This window comes from Erinaceus europaeus, chromosome 2 (assembly GCF_950295315.1).
Source record: "Erinaceus europaeus chromosome 2, mEriEur2.1, whole genome shotgun sequence".
NCBI lineage: Eukaryota > Metazoa > Chordata > Mammalia > Eulipotyphla > Erinaceidae > Erinaceus > Erinaceus europaeus.
The window spans coordinates 183,507,562-183,525,458 of NC_080163.1; the positions used below are offsets into that span (position 1 = coordinate 183,507,562).

Genomic DNA, 17,897 nt, shown 5'->3' on the forward strand with positions numbered 1-17,897 from the left:
GATCATCTCCCGAGCTGCTGGATTAGAACTTCATTCAGCATGGACTATGGGGGAAGGACTCAGATCAACCTGTATAAGCAAGAGTTCAGGCTTCTTTATCTATTATAAGTATCCACATTATTTATGAATGAGAGAGAGAGAACCAGAGCATCACTCTGGCAAAGGTGACCTTGCACTTGAGAGTCCAGCACCTTATCAGACGAGATCGGACATGTTCAGGGTGGTATGGCCACAGACAAGAGTCCAACACCTTATCCATTGCACCACCTCCCAGGCCAAGAGAGTGCAGAGTACTGTGTGATGACAGAAACAAGCTCAGGCTGCAGAGACAGCATAATGGTTTATGCAAAGAGACTCTCTCACACCTGAGGCTCCAAAGTCCCAGGTTCAAGTCTCTGTACCACCCTAAGCCAGAGCTGAACAGTGCTCTGGAAAGAAGGAGGAGGGAGAGGAGGAGGGGGAGGAGGGGAAGAAGGGGGATGAGGGGGAGGAGGAAAAAAAGGAGAAGAAGAAGGAGGAGAAGAAGAAAGCTGGGGGGGGGTGGGGATGGCAGGCAGCAACACATCCGGTTGAGTGCACATGTCACCATGTACAAGAACCCAGGTTCAAGTTCCCCACTCCCCACCTGTAGGGGGAAAGCTTCATGAGTAGTGAAGCAGGGCTGCAGGTGTCTCTTTCTCTCTTCCTCTCTACCTCCCCCCCCCTCTCAATTTCTCTCTGTTCTACCAAATAAAAGGCAAATAAAATAAAATATCAACAAATAAATAAAATACCAAAAGCAAGCTCCATGCAAACCCCAGTGCAACCTCAGTCCACAGGACACACACAGCCCACCCAGCCCTGACCCCCACAAGACAGGTCCTTTACAAGGGATTTCCCAGGCCTCCAAAGGGAGAAAGGATAACGGACACTCTGGTTTGGAAAATCCAAGCAGCCATTTTATTCCAAGACCACTCACTGAGTGTGAGGCGTGGGGGGAGGGAATAAATAGGAAGGACAGGAGGGGGAGGACTGGGAGGAAGGCTCTATGTTCTGCAGCAGATTCCACACTGTCTATTATGACAGCACTTGCAGCAGAATATGCAGACTGGGATGTAGGTATCTCGTCTCCATAGCCTGTGGAGCCGGGGCTGTGGGAGGAAGAGAGTGGGTGAGTAGCTAGGTACTGTGGAGGGGGAGGGAGGGAGGCTGGGCAGGGAGGCTGGAGAGAGGAGGCTAGAGCAGGGCAGGGGTGGGAGAGCATTTCAGGGAAACTTACCATCAAGCCAGTCTGAGCCTCTGCTGTGTCCAGGGTCTGGAGGTCTGTTGGCTGTCTTGTCTGAAAGCAAAGGGTCCTTGAGGATGGAGGCCCAGAGGGCTCTGCCCACCCCCTGCTCTTCTGAGAGGGTAGCAGCCTAAGGCTTAGCTTTAATCCTCAGGTTGACCTTGTTTTTTTCTGTTTTCTTTTCTTTTCTTTTTCAGGATGAATTTGATTGGGCTGTGTGGTGGCAGGCCCACTTGAGCTCACACCTTACCAGAAGAAGGACCTGGGTTTAAGTCCCCAGTCCCTGCCTGCAAGTGTCTCTTTGCCTTTCTCCCTCACTCTCCCCCTCTTGATTTCTATCTCTATCAAATAGAATGAAAACAAAGAAAAGTTTTTAAAAAATGCTTTAAAAAAATTAAAAATTAGGGGGCCAGGTGGTGGTGTGCCTGGCTCAAGCCCCTGGTCCTCACCTGCAGGAGGAAAGCTTCACGAGCGGTGAAACGAGGCTGCAGCTGTCTCTGTCTCTTTCCCTCTTTATCTCCCCTTCACCTTTCAATTTCTCTCTGTCTCTGTCCAATAATAAGCACATAAAATATTTTTTAAATATTAAAGAAAATAAAATATGGATTTTATCTACTACACATGCAAGAGAGCTCCCCAGAAGACAGAGACAAGTCAAAGCTCCACGCTGGTACAGCAGAGCTGGGATGGAACCAGGAAGCTCGGGTATGCAAGGCCAAGGCTTTGCCCACTGAGCGCTCTGCCCTTTTATCCCATCCACCCACACAGGAGTGCTCCTGCCCTGAGGTCAGCTCTGTCCCCCTCTCCCAGAGGCTCCCTTTCTGAGGGGTATCATCTTCCCTCACCCCATAGCTGACCCCTTACACTCTGTCCTCTCATGTTACCTGCTGATGGTGGCTCTCCCCACTGTCGCTTGGTGCTCACAAGACTGGCCTGTTCCCTTCCACTTGCTGATTGCCCCCCCACCTCCCCATCCTCGAGTTTGCCTGTGGCCCTCTAAATTCAAAGTCTAGGGACATTCTAGAATTTTCTTACCACCCACTGCCAGCACTGGGTTCCATCCGGAGTCCCCACATCCCACCCAGGGCTACATTGGCACCATCTTGGTCTTTTTCTGAATGGCATTTGCTGCCTACAGTGATTCACCAGTGTCCTCACTGCCGGCTAGTCCTCTAGCTGAGGTGTGAGTTCCACAGCAGCCTAACCCGTCACGCCTCCACCCATCTCATAACCTGATCCCCATCAGTGAGGAGAGGGTTGAACTGGGTGACACCAGGTCAGGTCCCCCAGCCCCCATCACACAGTCCCACAGTCCCACAGTCCCCAATCTCTGCACCTTAAGTGGCTTCCCCTGTGCTCAGTGCCACCAGCTGTCCTCAGCTGTCCCCTCTCTGGGCCTGGCCACCCCAATGGGCCCCAGTGAAGACTCACCTGGCGCTGGAGAACAGAGCTGCTGGCCAGGCTAGCCAGTATGAGCAGCAGGAGGCAGGCAGCCTGGGCCTGTATGCTCCGGGACATTGTATGTCTGTCTTCTGGTCTGTCTGTCCTGCAGGCTGGGGTGAGACTTGCTCTGGTGCTGGAGCTCAGTTTGCTGTGGCTTTTATAGGGCCTGCTGGGGGCGGGGTGCGAGGGTGTGAAGCCCCCCACCCCTTGGCCAGAATTCATTTCCAAGAAGGTGGTGGCGCCAAAAAGGCAGAAGATAAGCGGGAACAGTAACAGGGTTGTGTCACCCCGGGCCAGCAGAACTGTGTGTCCAGGAGGCGGGGCCGATGGGGCCACACTTGCTTCTGGCGGGCCACCTGGGAAACACATTCCCTGATATGACATCACCTTGTTGACCTCAAAGGAAAGTCCCAGAAGTGGAGTAGGTCGATGAGCAGTGTCCCCCTCCCCACCCTAGCCTTCCCTGGGTGTCACAGTCATTTACAGGAACCTCAGAGTACCCAGTATGGACCCCACTACTTTGGGTTTTTTTCACACTTATAACTTTGGGTCCCCCCAGCCTATGTGGTTACTTCTCAGGTGTCAGGGTCCTAAGGGGTGGCCTTGGTCTCTGGAAAGTTCCCTCAAGCTTCTGACATGGAGATGGCGGGTGACCACCCTTCAGATGCCGACACAAGGGTGACGCTTCTGTCACCTGGCTGGTGCCACCCAGCTTTTTTTTTTCTAATTCTTTTTTTATATTATTTATTTTCCCTTTTGTTGCCCTTTTTTATTGTTGTAGTTATTATTGATGTTGTTGTTAGATAGGAGAGAAATGGAGAGAGGAGGGGAAGACAGAGTGGGGGAGAGAAAGTTAGACACCCGCAGATCTGCTTCACTGCCTGTGAAGCAATTCCCCTGCAGGTGGGGAGCTGAGGACTCGAACCAAGATCCTTAAACCAGTCCTTGTGCTTGGCGCCACGTGCGCTTAACTCACTGTGCTACTGCCTGACTCCAGCCACCCAGCTTCTAAGCAGCTCCTGCAGGCCCCTTCCTGGGCTCTGCTGTGCCTGGGGTCCCCGCTGCCCTCCCAGACACCAATTACAGGGCTCTCTGGCTTCCCAGGCCCTGCTTCTTCTGGGGAGCCCACCATGACTGCCTGTGTGATGTGTTCTCTTCATGCTCCCCAAGGAGTGACTGAGGCTCCCTGCCCCAGTCTCTTCCCCTGCAGGCAAAGCTGGGACTCCAGCCTGATGTAGGCCTGTGCTTTACCCACCAGGCTCACCTGCTTTCCAGAAAAACACAGGAAAGTGCAGTGGGGTGCTCCAGGCCCAGCTCCTGCTGGCTTCAGAGGGAAAGGGTGCAGGTCTCATTCTAACTCTGCACTGAGGTGCAGTGCTATTACTGCCTGGGAACCAGCAGTTTGGGAATGTTCACAGCACAAACTCTCGCCAACACTGCCAAGGTCTGGGGCAGGGGTGGGGTGGATTCCCCCAGTTCACCACAGGTGTATGTGTGTGCATGCATGTGTGTGTGGGAACATAAACCAGAGTGGCCTAACAATGGCGACCCTCATTCTTCTCCACTTTTGGGAGCACGGAGCCAAGGGACCCGCAGATCTTGAATCCCAGCATGGAGCTTTACTCATGTAACCATGACACTTGATTTAATCAAGTGTCACCCAGAGGTAACCCTTCATGCTGGAGTCTGGAGATGTACCACCAAGGCAAAGACACTTCTAGGCTTGGTCCTTGGCCATGGCTCACTCCAAGCTCCCACACTGTCTGTCCCCTTGGTCCCTGCCATCACCCCCACACATACACACTAAAGCCATAAGCCCACCCACCTACCCACTACCCCTCTGCTCACTTCTGAAAATGGCCAAGAAAGGAAACAAGGTACTCAGGGGGCCCAGGCCAGTGGGGGGCTTCAGAGCTGGGCCACAGGGGGTCAGGTCCAGGGGAAGGCTGTGGCACCTCGGCTCCAGCCAGGTTTCATCATCAGTCAGGGGCAGGGGTCATGGCATAGGCGCCAGAGGTGCAGAGCAAGGCGACAGGCTGCCGGGCCAAGCCGGGCTTCCTGGCTACCCGCCCTCCCTGGGGGTGGGGGGCCCAAGGCCAGGCCCCACCATTGGTCGGTGCAGGGGGGAGGGCTTCAACCCAGAAGGACAGGGCTGGGAGCCAGGTATGTTTTATTAAGAATGGGTGACATGGGAGACCCCAACCTCCTCATCCAAAGCATGGGGCAGGTCCTTGACCCCGGCTCTCCCTGCCCCCACATCTCCACATCTGCACGCCTGGGCCTCAAGAAGCATAGTTACCCCTCAATTTCTTCATCTACTCAACCAGCAGGCTGGGTGCAAGTGGTACAGGTGATAGGGACTGGTACAGGGTCCTGAATGCAATGTCTGAAGCCCCATCCTCAGGGACTCTCTGGAGCCCCCAGGTCCCCTCCCAGTCGAGATGAACAGATACACAGACAGACAAGGCGGGGCCACATGGGGCCAGTTTATTGCAGTTAAATACCTCTCTCTCTATTTTTTTTGTCCATTTTTCCATAAAGAAAATTAAAACACGCGCACACACACGCACACACACACACGCGCGCGCACACACACACACACACACACACACACACACACACACACGCAAGTACAACACACACACACACACCCATTGAGGAACAGGGATCCAGAAACAAGAGGTGGGGGTGGGACATGGCCTCCCTGCTTGGGCCCAAGCCCTGGGGATGCCCCCCCCCCGATTCCCCTCCTTCCCATAAGCACCCTGTCTCAGTACCTCTAGAGACCAAGGAGGCAGCGGGGCATGGCAGGGCCTCTGTGCTTCCCCCTCTCGCCCCACCTACAGGCGAGACTGCTAGAAGAGCTGGGGCTCAGTGGGGCTGGAGAAGGGGGACAGACACACAGCGAAGAGAGGAAGGGAATCCTTTCCAAGTTGAGGAGATTGGTGGGTGCTTATCCACAGAAATGCATTATTTCTCCCCGGGTTTTTTTGTTTTTGTTTTTGTTAAAAATCTACTATAAAAAAACGCAGCTGGGGGAGGGGCATGTGTCCCTCTCTGTGCTAAGGGCTGGGGAAGGGGTCGGCCGAGGCCCAGAGGAGACCCCTGCGGCTGGGTGTGGGCTGGGCATCACTGCCGGCTGCCATCACCCACTATCTCCAGGTTGTGCTGCTGCAGTTGGGCACGGAGCACGGCGTTCTCATTCTTCAGCTCCTCGATCTGGCAGACGGCACAGGGACAAGGAGGCAAGTGCTGGCACCTGGACTCCGGAGGTGCCCGGGCCCCCACCCGGCGTCTGGCCCCGCACGCACCTGCTGCCTTAGGAGGTCATTGTCCATCTGCAGCCGCTCAGCCTCCTTGAAGGTCTCCTGCATGCGCTGGTTGGTCTGCCGCAGCTCCCGGATGTAGTCACAGGCCTTGGACAGGATGCCTCCTTTACTCTGGGGGGTGGGCAGGGGTGTCAGAGGTGGTGCTGCCCTCTGGCTCCGGCTCCCTGGCCCAACCCAGCTCAGCTCCTGTGGCCGGTGGTCAGCTGGATGTTCTGAAAGGGGCCCAGGGGGACTGGGCCCACTGTGGCACCAGGGGTCAGACTGAGGGGGCCCAGGCACTCACCGCTCCCGTCTTGCTGTTGTCTGTGTTGCAGTCTGGAATGATTTTTGAAAGCTGGACGATCCAGTTGTTGATCTTGTCCCTCCGCCTCCGCTCCACTGTAGGGGGACAGTGACGGTGATAGTGACGGCGATGCAAAGCTTCCCAGGCTGGGCAGTTTCGCTTAGGCATCAACACCCAGGCCCTGTGCCCAATCTAACCATCAGCAACTGCACAGATCTGAACTCAGGCTTCCTGGCTTCTCAAGAGCAAGGCAAGGTACACCTATGGGTGCCACACCTTCACACAGAGCCAGCAGTTCAGGACTGTGCGTTCATTTTGTCTGTTTGCTCAGGTCACTTCTAAAAGCCTGAACCAACATTAAAGAATTGGGAAATTTTATAAAATAGCTGGCACTTTTTGAAAAACATAGTTGTAGCTATGGCGGGCTTTCTTCTTCTTATTTTTTTAGATTTATTTATTTATTAACATGAGGGCAAAAGAAAGGAAAAAAGAGAAGCAGAAAAGGAGAAAGAAAACAAGAATACGACTCTGGGGGGCTGAGTGGTGACACACCCGGCTGAGCACACACATCATCAGGTGCAATGACTTGAGGTCAAGTCTCCCACCAACACTACCTGCAGAGGGGATTAAAAAAAAAAAAAAAAAAGAATATCACTCTGGCTGGTACATGTGATGCCAGGCATTGGGCTACTGTGCCACCGTCAGGCCGTGGGCCACTATTCTTGAAAGGCAAAACTGAGCCAGAGCCTTTACACTGGACCCAAGTGCCCCTCTAGGCCCCACAGCCCCTGATGCTCCATAGTCCTCAGGGCTTCTGTTCTTCCCTTCTTTTTCCTTCATAGTTGTTTACTTGATTTTATTTTGTCACTGTTGAGAATTTTTTCAGTTTGAGACAGAGAGGGAATGGGGAAAGATAACCATAGCATCAAAATTTTCTCCAGTGAAGTGGGAGCCAGGCTTGAACCTGGGCCACAAACATGGCAAAGCAGATGCACAGTTCAAGTGAGCTATTTTGCTGGCCCTTTCCTCCATCTTTCAAGTCTTTGTTGCGACGTCTCACCCCAGCTGCAAGTCCCGGTTGAGCAGATGCCGTTGTTGCTCTAAGGGGTCTGGACCCACAGGGCACTGACTCACCCAGGAATGAGGCCAGTGCCTTAAGGTCAGGGATGGTAAATGGATAATGATGCCACCTGAGCGATCCACATTTGTCTTTTCAAAAGGCATGGTCTCAAACCATCAGCTAAGCAGAGTGGCAGCCACCTCCTTTAAACAGGGCATGTCCCCCCTTGGGGTTTCCCCCTGGTCACCTGGACTTCTACAAGCTTTGTAGAAGACTTTGGAACCTCCTGAAGCAGAGCTTTGCCTAAGGTCAAGAAAGTCTAGTTACTCCCCGCCCTCAACTACACCCTCTCCAAACTCAGGCAGCTCATGAACAAATGCAGGTGGTGCTTATAGAGGAGGGAAGTCGAGCCTATAGGTGGGATGTGGAAAGGAGGGGAGGGGGTACTTTGTCAGGGTTGGAAAACTTGGGGAATGGGTGGCATTAAGAAAGAAGGGACTGGGTGGTGGTGCACCTGGTTAGTGCACACATTATCATACACCAAGGACTTGGGTTTGAGCCCCTGGTCCCCACCTGCTGAGAGAAGCTTCACGAGCAGCTGAGGAATGCTACAGGTGTCTATCTTTCTCTTTCCCTCTTTTCCCCTTCTCTCAGTTTCTCTCTGTCCTAATAAAGAAAGGGGGGGAGGAAAAATGGCTGCCAAGAGCAGTGGATTCACTGTGCAAGCACTGAGCCCCAGAGATAACCTGGTGACAAACTAAAAAAAAAAAAGGAGGGGTGATCCAGAAGCAGCCCCCTCTTCCTCAGCAAGGTCAGCACTGTCCCATGACACTGCTGCTACCTCAGGGAACAGCCTGGCCACTAACCAGCACCCCTGTCGCCTGCTCTTGGCACTTGCTTTCATCAACCCAGTGCCCCCTCCACCCTGGCCTCCTCCGTGGACTCTCCTCTCCTGGTTTCCTCTTTGTACTAAATCTTCACCTGTGCCAGAATGGTGCCCAGTCCTAGCCATGCCTGCCACGGCTGGCTTTGGAGTCAGTAAGCACTCACGCTGGGCCCACTCTCTACTCTGGGAAGAGGGACCCAGACCCCCCCCCCCCCCCCCCACACACACACACAGAGAAGATGGCCCTGGCTTAGCCTTTGGGAACTCCGTGTCCACAAACAGTAGCAGAGCTAAGAGTCTGGCCCAGGCCTGGCAGCACTATCCCCACACCCCTGGAGAACACACTCCATCCTCAAAACGGTGAGACAATGGCAGATGGCCACGAGTCCTCTTCCCTCACAGGACAGCATCCTCCAGTCTGAGGTTGCACCTGGGGATCTCACACGCACTACTCCTCTGAGCCACATGGGGCAGCAGCAATGTGTAGGGAACATCAACTGCATTTGTCTAAAACACACAGCCATAGGGGCCCAGTGGTGGTGTACCCAGCTGAGCACAGGTTACCATGGGCAAGGACTTGGGTTTAAACCCTCACTCCTTATGGAGGAGGGTGAGGAGCTTCACAAACAGTGAAGTAGGACTGCATGTCTATCTCCCCATTCCCTCTCAACTTTTCTCTGTCCAATAAATAAAATGAAATAAGCACTGCCTGCCCAGCTGTGTGCAGGGGACTCTTCAAGGCCAGAGTCCACAGGGGGTTCATGTCTGTCAAAGGCAGGTCCCACAGGGCATTGGGTCATGCAGGAACAACAGGAAGCTGACCCTGAAGGCCAGGGATGACAAACTAACAGCGGTTCCACTTGAGAAATCCATGCCAGTGAGTCACTTCCATTCTGCTCTACAGAAGTGAGCTGCTAAGAGCCAGCTGTCAGTCTTCAGTGATCTGGATTCAGTAAAGGTACGTGCTGTAACCAAAGACTGTACCAAGTGCCTGTGGGAGGTGCCTGCTCTTTTGTAAGAGAGCAGGTTAGCATCTATCCATGTTATATTAGGTTATGTTACGTTACGTTACGTTACGTTATTGATTTGCCAGAGCACTGCTCAACTGTATGGTGGTGCTGAGAACTGAACCTGGGGCCTCAGAGCCTCAGGCATGAAAGCCATTTTTCAAGATGCTATGCTGTGTCCCCAGCCTGGCATCTGCCGTCAGACAGAGAGGAACATTTGGGCTGGTATCTGAGCAGGGGAAAGTAGACACAAAGGTCCCAGGACTTCAGAAATGACAGCATGGAAATATTTCAGGGTGGGTGATGATAGAGGAGAAATAACAGAAACTGGTTGGGAAGGCCTTGAACACACTGCTGGTGGGTCTTTCTCAGGATTCACGATGCTGGGTCTAGAGCCTTAAGCAGATCTGTGGTTTGGCCTGTGGCTTGGCAAGAACCTTCTGGCACATTCAAAATGGAAGGAGACCAGTGAAGGTCAAGGCCACGTCTATTCCACAGACATACTTCAGTCACACCTATAAAACATCTACAACACAACTTAGAAGTGAAAGTGTCTAAGATTAAAGAAAAATCTTGTCAGAAGACCCCAGGAAAGCTCTAATTGTCACTACGAACTAAAGTGACTCATGCTTATGTTGTATACAGTGTATACAACAGAACACTGCTCTTTTTAATTTTATTTGTACTTTTTGGCCTGGAATGTGAGTTTTAAATGGACGCTGTCTGTATCAGCTTCATTAAACAAAATATTTATAAGAATCCTATAAAACAAAACAAAACAAACAAAAAAGAATGCCAGAACTAAACAGAGAAGTAGACAAGTCTAGTAGGAAGGCTAACACTCCCCTTTCAGCAAATGAGAGAACACATAAACCAAGAAAATATGGTTAGAAATCTGGACAACACTGCCAGCCACTGTGACCTTGCTGGTACTGAGAGAACACTCAAAAAGCAACAGACATACGTTCTTTTGTGCCCAAGCCTCACTACTCTGGGCCCATCTTTTTGGGCAGAGAGACAGAGACAGAAAGAGAACAAGAAAAGAAAGATACTACCTCATCAATGCTTCCTTCAGTAAGGAAGGGGCCAGGATGGAACAAGGGTCATGAATAGACCCAGGTAAGCTACCTTGCTAGTCCAATGCCTGTTCTTTTCAAGTGCACACACAATCTTTCCCCAAGAGAGATATACCACACACACAAAAAAAATCCCTCCCCAATTTCAAAATAGCTGAAATTATAAACTCTTTGATCGTGACAGAGCTAAATTAAAAATCATTAACAACAAGATATCCAGAAAACCTACAAATATTTGGGAATTAAGCAACATGCTTCTAAAGTAACCCATGGGTCAGTGAAGAAATCACAAGGAAAACGGGACAGCATATGGAACAGACTAGGAATGCAAGAACAGCTTATCCAACTTGAGTGTAGTCAGCAAAGTCTGAGTGAAATTTTTAAAAAAGGAAAAAAAAAGGGAGTTGGGCAGTAGCACACTGGGTTAAGCGCAGGTGGCACAAAGCACAAGAACCAGTGTAAGGATGCTGGTCTGAGCCCCCGGCTCCCCACCTGCAGGGCGTCACTTCACAAGCGGTGAAGCAGGTCTGCAGGTGTCTGTCTTTCTCTCCCCGTCTTCCCTCCTCTCTCCGTTTCTCTCTGTCCTATCCAACAATGACGACGACGACGACAACAACAACAAAACAACAAGGGCGACAAAAGGGAATAAATAATATTTAAAAAAAAAAAGGAAAAAAAACTCTTCTAAAAATGCTGAGGGAAAGGAGGTGTAGAAGAAACTAAACCATAATAGTAAAAGCAGAAGTCAATGAAATTGAAAAAATAATTCCTGGGGGCTGAGGAGACAGCATAACAGTTAGGCAAGACTTTGCCTGGGGCTCTTAAGTTTCAAGTGCAACCCCCAGTACTACCAAAAGCCTGAGCTGAGCAGTGCTCTGGTCTATTTCTTTTTCTCTCTTTCATTAAAAAAAAAAAAAAAAAAGGGGGTCGTGCGGTGGCGCAGTGGGTTGGGCGCATGTAGCGCAAAGCGCAGGGACCGGCGTAAGGATCCCGGTTCGAGCCCCCGGCTCCCCACCTGCAGGGGAGTCGCTTCACAGGCGGTGAAGCAGGTCTGCAGGTGTCTATCTTTCTCTCCCCCTCTCTGTCTTCCCCTCCTCTCTCCATTTCTCTCTGTCCTATCCAACAACGAATTGCGTCAACAAGGGCAATAATAGTGACTACAACGAGGCTACAACAGGGGCAACAGAAGGGGGAAAAAAATGGCCTCTAGGAGCGGTGGATTCATGGTGCAGGCACCGAGCCCAGCAGTGGCCCTGGAGGGAAAAAAAAAAAAAAAGTTAAAGAGAGGGGCCAGGCAGTGGTGCAGCTGGTTAAGCATGCAATGTACAAGCCCCTGGTCCCCACCTGCAGAGGGAAAGCTTCACAAGTGGTGAAGCAGGATTGCAGGTTTCTCTCTGTCTTTTCATCTCTATTTCTTCCACCCCTCTCAATTTCTGTCTCTATCCCATAGTAAATAAACAGATTTTTTTTAAAAGAGAAAAGACTTTAAAATAAAGAAAAGAGGGAAAAAAAGCATTGGAAATCAGACTCCAAAGAAAGGCCTGGCTCCTGGCTTCTCAGAAGTTCTGCTAACTGTGACTCTAGATGCTGGCACAGGAGCAACAGGTCAGAGCTGCACCAGATGTTCTCCCTACCTCTCCCCCCAGTCCCCCAAGGCCACGGCACCAGAGTTTATGGCCATGAAAGAGAAAAGAAGAAAAGCTTCTCTCAAGTCCACTTCAGCTGAGAACCTCATGCTTGCAGCTGTGAGGGAAGGAGGAGATATGACAGAGCTGAAGGTGGCTGGCTTTTGTGTCTGGTGTGGAGAAATGAGGCAGGGAAGCCTCTTGCCACGCTGGGAAAATAGAAACACTATGCAGGAGTGAGAGGAGAGATGGCAGGTTGTTTGGGACCAGCTGAGGTTGGGGCTTGAGAAACATGAAGGGTCTGGATGGGTGGTTTAAGACACAGGTCTGGAGTTCAAGCAAGAACAGGGGGAAGAAAACTCAGTTTTGCACCTGGCCAATATTGGAGTGGGGAAAGCCCAGGGAGGATACTAGGAGCAGTCTCCCCCTTTGTGGTGTCACATATTCTCTTTGAAAGGTGAGCCCACTGGTCCCTGAGAAATGATGAGAAACCCACAACTAGAAAGGGGGTTGGGGGGGGAGTGGGGAGGAGCACTGGTAAGAGTATGAGGATCCTCCCAGGATCTGATACTTCATGTCCAAGGCCAGTGAAGAAGGGGCTGAGCCTTAAGAGCCAACAGCCACGGCAGTTCCTCAGCCTGGGTTGATAGGAAACATATCAAAATGGACTCCTGGGCCTTTCCTCCAACCCTGAAGCCCAGAACAGTGAAGCCCTACCCTGAGGAGCAGGCTGGGCAGGAAAAGCAGAGAACATAGGAGAACAGGCAGGTAGTGGGAAAGGAATGTTCTTGAAAGAAGAGGAGGAGACAGGCAGAAGCCTGGAGTGCAGATGGGAAAAGCGGCCAGTGGATCTGGCAATGAGGTCACCACGGGCAACCTTCAGCCATGTCAGAGAAAGGGACTGGGGAGGATGGGCCAAATATTCTGCAGGTTGAAAGTGACAGAGAGAGGGAGAAAAAAAAAAAAAAAGAGAGAGAGAGAGAGAGATCAAGGACGGGGAAGGTTACAAAAAAGTCTGCTTTTTGTAGAACCGAGAATGGCTGGAGCACGGTCCAGTGAGCAGGGGTGGAGATGGCCAGATGGTCTCCCTAGTCACACCTAACTGATGGCCTACAACACTACTCTGAGTCTCGCTCACTGAACCCTCTCTGAGACACTGAAAGTGATGTTAATACCATTTTACAGAGGGCTAGGCTGCTGCAGAGGTGAAAAGCATCCAACTAATAAGTGGTATAGAGAACCTGGGCTGTCAGAGGTCCCCCAGGCCTGCCACACTCAAAACCCTGCCCTTCAAACCAGCCTGCTCCACCCACCATAAATACCCTGGCTCTTCAGCTTTGGAGCCCTCTGCGACCCCTTCCCTGTCCTAGTGCACCCCAGGCCTAACACCTTTGGTCAGTTCACGTTTGCCAGCGAGTTCCTGCTGTCCCCTCACCCTTAGCAGCCAGCTCACAGACACAACCCTCTTGGCTGGCTTCCCAGGATACAGTTTGGTCTCAGCCCTTGCAGCCTCTCCAAACTCCACCAACTTCCTCTTCCCTTTCCTGAATATCCTTTCCTCTCCAGACACCCCAAGTCTGTTCTGCCTCAGGCCGGCGCATTTACACTGGCCTGTCTGGGACTCTTCCCGGGGCCCCTGGCTGGTCTGCTGTTCCCTGAGGCCCATTCAGGCCCCTTCTCAGATGCCACCTCTCAGGGAGACCTACAGAACATACTGCCACCACTCTAAGCTCCTGACCCAGCTTCCCTTTCCCTCCTGGAGCCTATACTATCTGACATCAGAGAGTAGCTCAGCAGAATTTCTGTCTCCACTACCCAAATAAACACCCTGGGAGTCAAGACTGTCCTACCACTAGCACCTCCCAGGGCCTTGATGGGAGCAGCCAGAGTGCTCATGTGCCCAGTGCTTGCCTGAGTCCACTGAGCTGCTGCGAGTCCAGTGCACAGGCCCATCACAACACCTACCGGCCCCCCATTCTGACACCTCTCGACCCCATCACATAGACCCTCTGCTACAACTGGACCAGCAGCCCTAAAGCAAATGCCACTTCCTTCTGCTCCAGCCTGTGCTCCCCTCTGGCTGACAGGCACTCTCACAGGCCATCTCCCTGGGGAAGCCCACTTGACTCCCCATCGGGACTCAGACAGCCATCTAACTCCCCTGGACACTCCATGCAAAGTGCACAAGCTGCCAGTCTCTGGGAGACATTTGCTGACTGACAGGTATCAAGATGAAAGTGCTCCTGGGATTCAGAGGCCACTGTATCCACCACATTGACTGCTGTCGGGGGGGGGGGGGGGGGGGGGGGGCTTCAGCTTCAAGGGTCAAATTGACCAGAGGGCAGGGTTTGGGGTTTCTGCCAAAGGCAGATGTCCCAGCCTCTGCTAGTCACAGGCCCAGCCTCTAGCAACTTCCTTCTCAGCTATACCCCCTATTGGGCCCCAATTCTGCAAAGCAAGAGGACAACACAGTGAGGGTGCAGACAGCTTCACATGAGTCAGATCAACCCAGCTTTTCTAGAGAAGCAGGGAATCCATGTGTGATTGTGTGACCTGGCACTTTATAAATATTAGGAATTAATTCAAAACCACTAGCCAGGATGCAAAGTTGTGTTCCAGTCCACAACTCCTGCCTAGCCACCTGGGACAATGAATGCCCTCCCTCCTGGCATTTAACAGACACCTCATTCATATGTGCAGCCCACCTGCCCTATGGCCAAACAGCCCTACACACCCTCACCTTCATTGTGCTGAGCTCTCCTTCTCTCATCCCGGGGTGTTCGGGTTCCGTCTATTTTCCTTGACAAAGAAAGGAGAAACAGAGCATGTGTTATTTATCTTTTGCTCCACTTGGCCAAGCACTTACTAAAAGGGTCAGATTTAAAACTGATCTGTGCAAGCGGAGTCCACCTGCCAACAAAGAACAGAGACCTTTCTCTACAAGCACCAGAAAGATAGAAACAGGCCAAAAGAACACACTGACTGCCTACTATACGCTCAACTGCCTAGTTCTTACCTCCAGAACACCTCCCTTCCTGTAAGCTCCATACCAGGTACCCCCCCCCCAGTGTACTCTACTGCCAGGACCAGGAATCCTGCACCTACGGGGAGTAGGGGTGTGTCCGAGGTGCAATCGTCCGCTGAGTCCCTGTCTGAAGCACATCCTGGGGTGTCATCATGACATAGAACTGACCTGCAGAAAAACAGCAGGTGGGTTGTCGAGGCAGACTCAGAGTGGCTGGGCAGCTTCACTCCCTGCTATGCCCTTGGCCTCCCCTGCCATCCACCCAGTCCTCCTCCTGATCGCTTTACCTCCCGCCTGCAAGCTCTGGTCAGTGGTCTGCACAGACACAGCGGTGGTGTCTCCCACACTGGATGCTGGGAAATAGGCGAACCGTGCCTCTCCACTGACAGCCTCGGCGGCAGGACTGCCACCATTGCTGAAGGGATTTTGGATTACAGCCTGGAGAGGAAAAGGAAAGGGACACAGAGAGCAATGGCCTCTTGGCCATCTTTGTCCCCCCCAACCCATCCCCTTGGCCCTGTGCTTGATGTGGAGTGTGTTATGGGGGGGGGGGGTGGGAGGGGGCAGGGAACCACTTTGCTCTGTGTCTCAGAAAGCCCTGGAGCTTGGTAGATACTAGGCAATCGCTTTGTGGGTCCACTTGCTTTCATCCTATTACCATTCCCATTCCATAGAATGATTATAAAAAACTTTTTAAAAAGCTGGGCTTAGGGAGATAGCACGATGCTTATGCAAAAAAACTCACGCTTGAGATTCACTCCCCAATTCAAACCATACACCAGAGCTTAAAAGTGCTCTGCTGTTTCTCTCTCATTAAAATTAAGTAAATCAAATGTTGTTTTTGTTTTTTTTCCTAATGTTCCAGTCACCTTGGCCAAGGTGTCACGGAGCTCGCGGCTCCGCAAGGTGCCATCAGCCAGTGTCCCCCTGCCCCGCTCCCTGAGCATCAGTCACCCCCTGCGAGACTCAGCGTCCCCTCTGCGACCCGCAGGGCTTGCTGGGCACCTACCAGTGGGAAGGGTGCTGTGGGACCTGGGGGCACAGAGGCAGCGGCGGGGCCGGGGCGCTGGGCTGCCCCATCCACACCCACCTGGGTCACAGCCTGCTGCCCCCCCGCGAAGGCAGCGGTGGACACGACGCTGACAGCGCCCGCCGCGTCGCCCTGTCCGTCCAGCTGACCATCAGTCACCTGGACCACGCGGTATGTCACCTGCAGGGGGCGGCAGAGCAAGCGGACTTTGGGGCCGGGGCTCCACGGGCGCCGGGTTCGAGCCCCTGCCCAGGGCGCCCGGGCCGCCGGCCTCACCTGTCCTCCATTATTCTCTGTGCGGAACTGGTACTGGATGTTGTGGTCGCCGAACGCCGCCTGCTGGACGCTGGCGATGGCCACCGCCGTCTGCTCCTCCGCCCCGGGGCCGTCCCCGCCTGCGGAGGGTCGTGGGAGGCGGGCGGGGGCCCGGTCAGCGACGGCGGGGTGCGCGCGTGTGCGTGTCGGGGGCGCCCCCAGCGCCCCAGCCCGCGGCCCCCCGGCTCTCACCTTCCTGCAGCTCGACGCCGTCCTCGGCCTCGGGGCCCTTGTCGTGGCTGCGGGGGGGACGGGGAGAGCGGCGGTCAGGGCGGCCCGCGCCCCTTTGTCCAGACGCGGGGTCCCCGGCCCGCCTGGCGCGGTCCGGCGCGGGGGGCCGGGGGGCTCCGGGGTCCGGCCCGCGGGCCCCCCCTCCCCCGCGGCCTCCATTTTGAGCCGGGCCGCGCCGGCGGCCGCTCGGGATCATGGCGGCCCGGCCCTCAGGCCGAAGGGCCGGGCGCGGGGCTCCGCCCGGCCGGGCGCGCTTACCTGGCGGCGGCGGCGGCGGTGGCCGAGGCAGCGGGATCCAGACCCGGGTCCAGCATGTCCATGGGGGGGGCGGGGGCGGGGGGGGCGCGGGGCCCGGGGGGGGGGGAGGGAGGGGAGGGAGGGGAGGGGGCGGGCGGCCGGGGGGGCCCCCGAGCCCGGCGCTCACGCCGCGCGGCAGGAGGGGACGGAGGAGACACGGGAGCCGCTCGCGCTGATCACGGGGACAAACAGTGGGGTCATGTGAGGAGGAGATGCCGCCGCCGCCGCCGCCGCCGCCGCCGCTCCTGCAGGCGCCGCCGCCTCCGCGCGCCCGCCGCCCGCCCGCCCGCCGCTGCCGGCGGCTCCGGGCCCCGGGCCGCACACAGCCGCCCCCCGCCCGCTGCACGCGGCCCTCGGCCTCCTCCCCGGGCCGCCGCCGCCGCCGCGACTTGGGCCTGAGGCGGCCCTCCCAGATGGCCGCCGCCTCGCCCTGGGTCTCCGGCACGCACGCCCGCCGCCCAGCCTGGCCCCGTCCGGTGGCGGATCTCTGCTGCAGCCGCCGCGGCTTTCTATTTTCCCCCCTTTTTTTTTTCCTCCTTTACTTGAGCTGCGCGCGCGCGGCGACGGCAGCGCGAGCCCGGGGCGGACGCGCGCGGGGGGAGGGTAGTCCCCGGGGAGCGCGCGCGCCGTCTCGAAGGGCGGGCGGGCGCACGCGGGCCCGGGTCTCCGCGGGGCGCTGGGGCTCGGCCCCGGCCAGCGGGCCGCCCGGTTGGAACGCGGGCCTGGATGGAACCCCGGGAGGCCCGGAGGAGGGGCTGCCGTCGTCGGGGCGAGGCCGGTCGCGGGCTTCGGAGGCTGGAAAGTAGGTCGGGGGGAGGGGGGAGGGGCGGCCGGGGGGAGGGGAGAAGAGTGCGCGCGCCTCCGGGGGTGGCCGAGCTGAGTGCGCGGCGGCGCATGCGCACGTCGGGGCGGGGCCGGGGCGCGCACGCGGGGTGGGACGGGGCGGGGCGCGCACGTCCCAGGGTCCGGGAAGAGGGAGCCGGCGCTGCTGCTCTGCGGGCCGCACAGACACTGACAGCTGCCCAG

The 17,897-nt window shown here is 55.0% G+C and overlaps 3 protein-coding genes across 4 annotated transcripts in view; 1 reads left to right on the top strand and 2 right to left on the bottom strand.

Annotated features, from left to right (window-relative positions):
* Positions 1-916: 916 nt before the first annotated feature.
* On the bottom strand, positions 917-2,899 carry HAMP (hepcidin antimicrobial peptide). Its single transcript, XM_007539515.3, has 3 exons — positions 2,696-2,899; positions 1,259-1,318; positions 917-1,130 (listed from the first exon to the last, which is right to left on the bottom strand). Exons 1-3 carry the CDS (start codon positions 2,780-2,782, stop codon positions 1,026-1,028), a joined length of 252 nt encoding a protein of 83 aa, XP_007539577.3. The 5' UTR covers positions 2,783-2,899; the 3' UTR covers positions 917-1,025.
* Positions 2,900-5,167: 2,268 nt separating this feature from the next.
* USF2 (upstream transcription factor 2, c-fos interacting) lies at positions 5,168-16,927 on the bottom strand. 2 transcript variants are annotated; one of them, XM_060185739.1, is made up of 10 exons: positions 16,833-16,927; positions 16,536-16,582; positions 16,305-16,423; positions 16,089-16,208; positions 15,286-15,436; positions 15,079-15,166; positions 14,714-14,772; positions 6,320-6,414; positions 6,019-6,147; positions 5,168-5,926 (listed from the first exon to the last, which is right to left on the bottom strand). In XM_060185739.1, exons 1-10 carry the CDS (start codon positions 16,892-16,894, stop codon positions 5,837-5,839), a joined length of 960 nt encoding a protein of 319 aa, XP_060041722.1. In that variant the 5' UTR covers positions 16,895-16,927; the 3' UTR covers positions 5,168-5,836. The 2 variants fall into 2 exon arrangements, with proteins under 2 accessions (XP_060041722.1, XP_060041721.1); XM_060185738.1 differs by having other exon boundaries at positions 16,008-16,208.
* Positions 16,928-17,073: 146 nt separating this feature from the next.
* FAM187B (family with sequence similarity 187 member B) overlaps positions 17,074-17,897 on the top strand; it is a 32,642-nt gene continuing 31,818 nt past the window's right edge. The window contains exon 1 of the mRNA XM_060185737.1: positions 17,074-17,673. Coding sequence (XP_060041720.1) covers positions 17,084-17,673 — 590 coding nt within the window. The 5' untranslated portion in view covers positions 17,074-17,083. The remainder of the gene's footprint in view (positions 17,674-17,897) is intronic.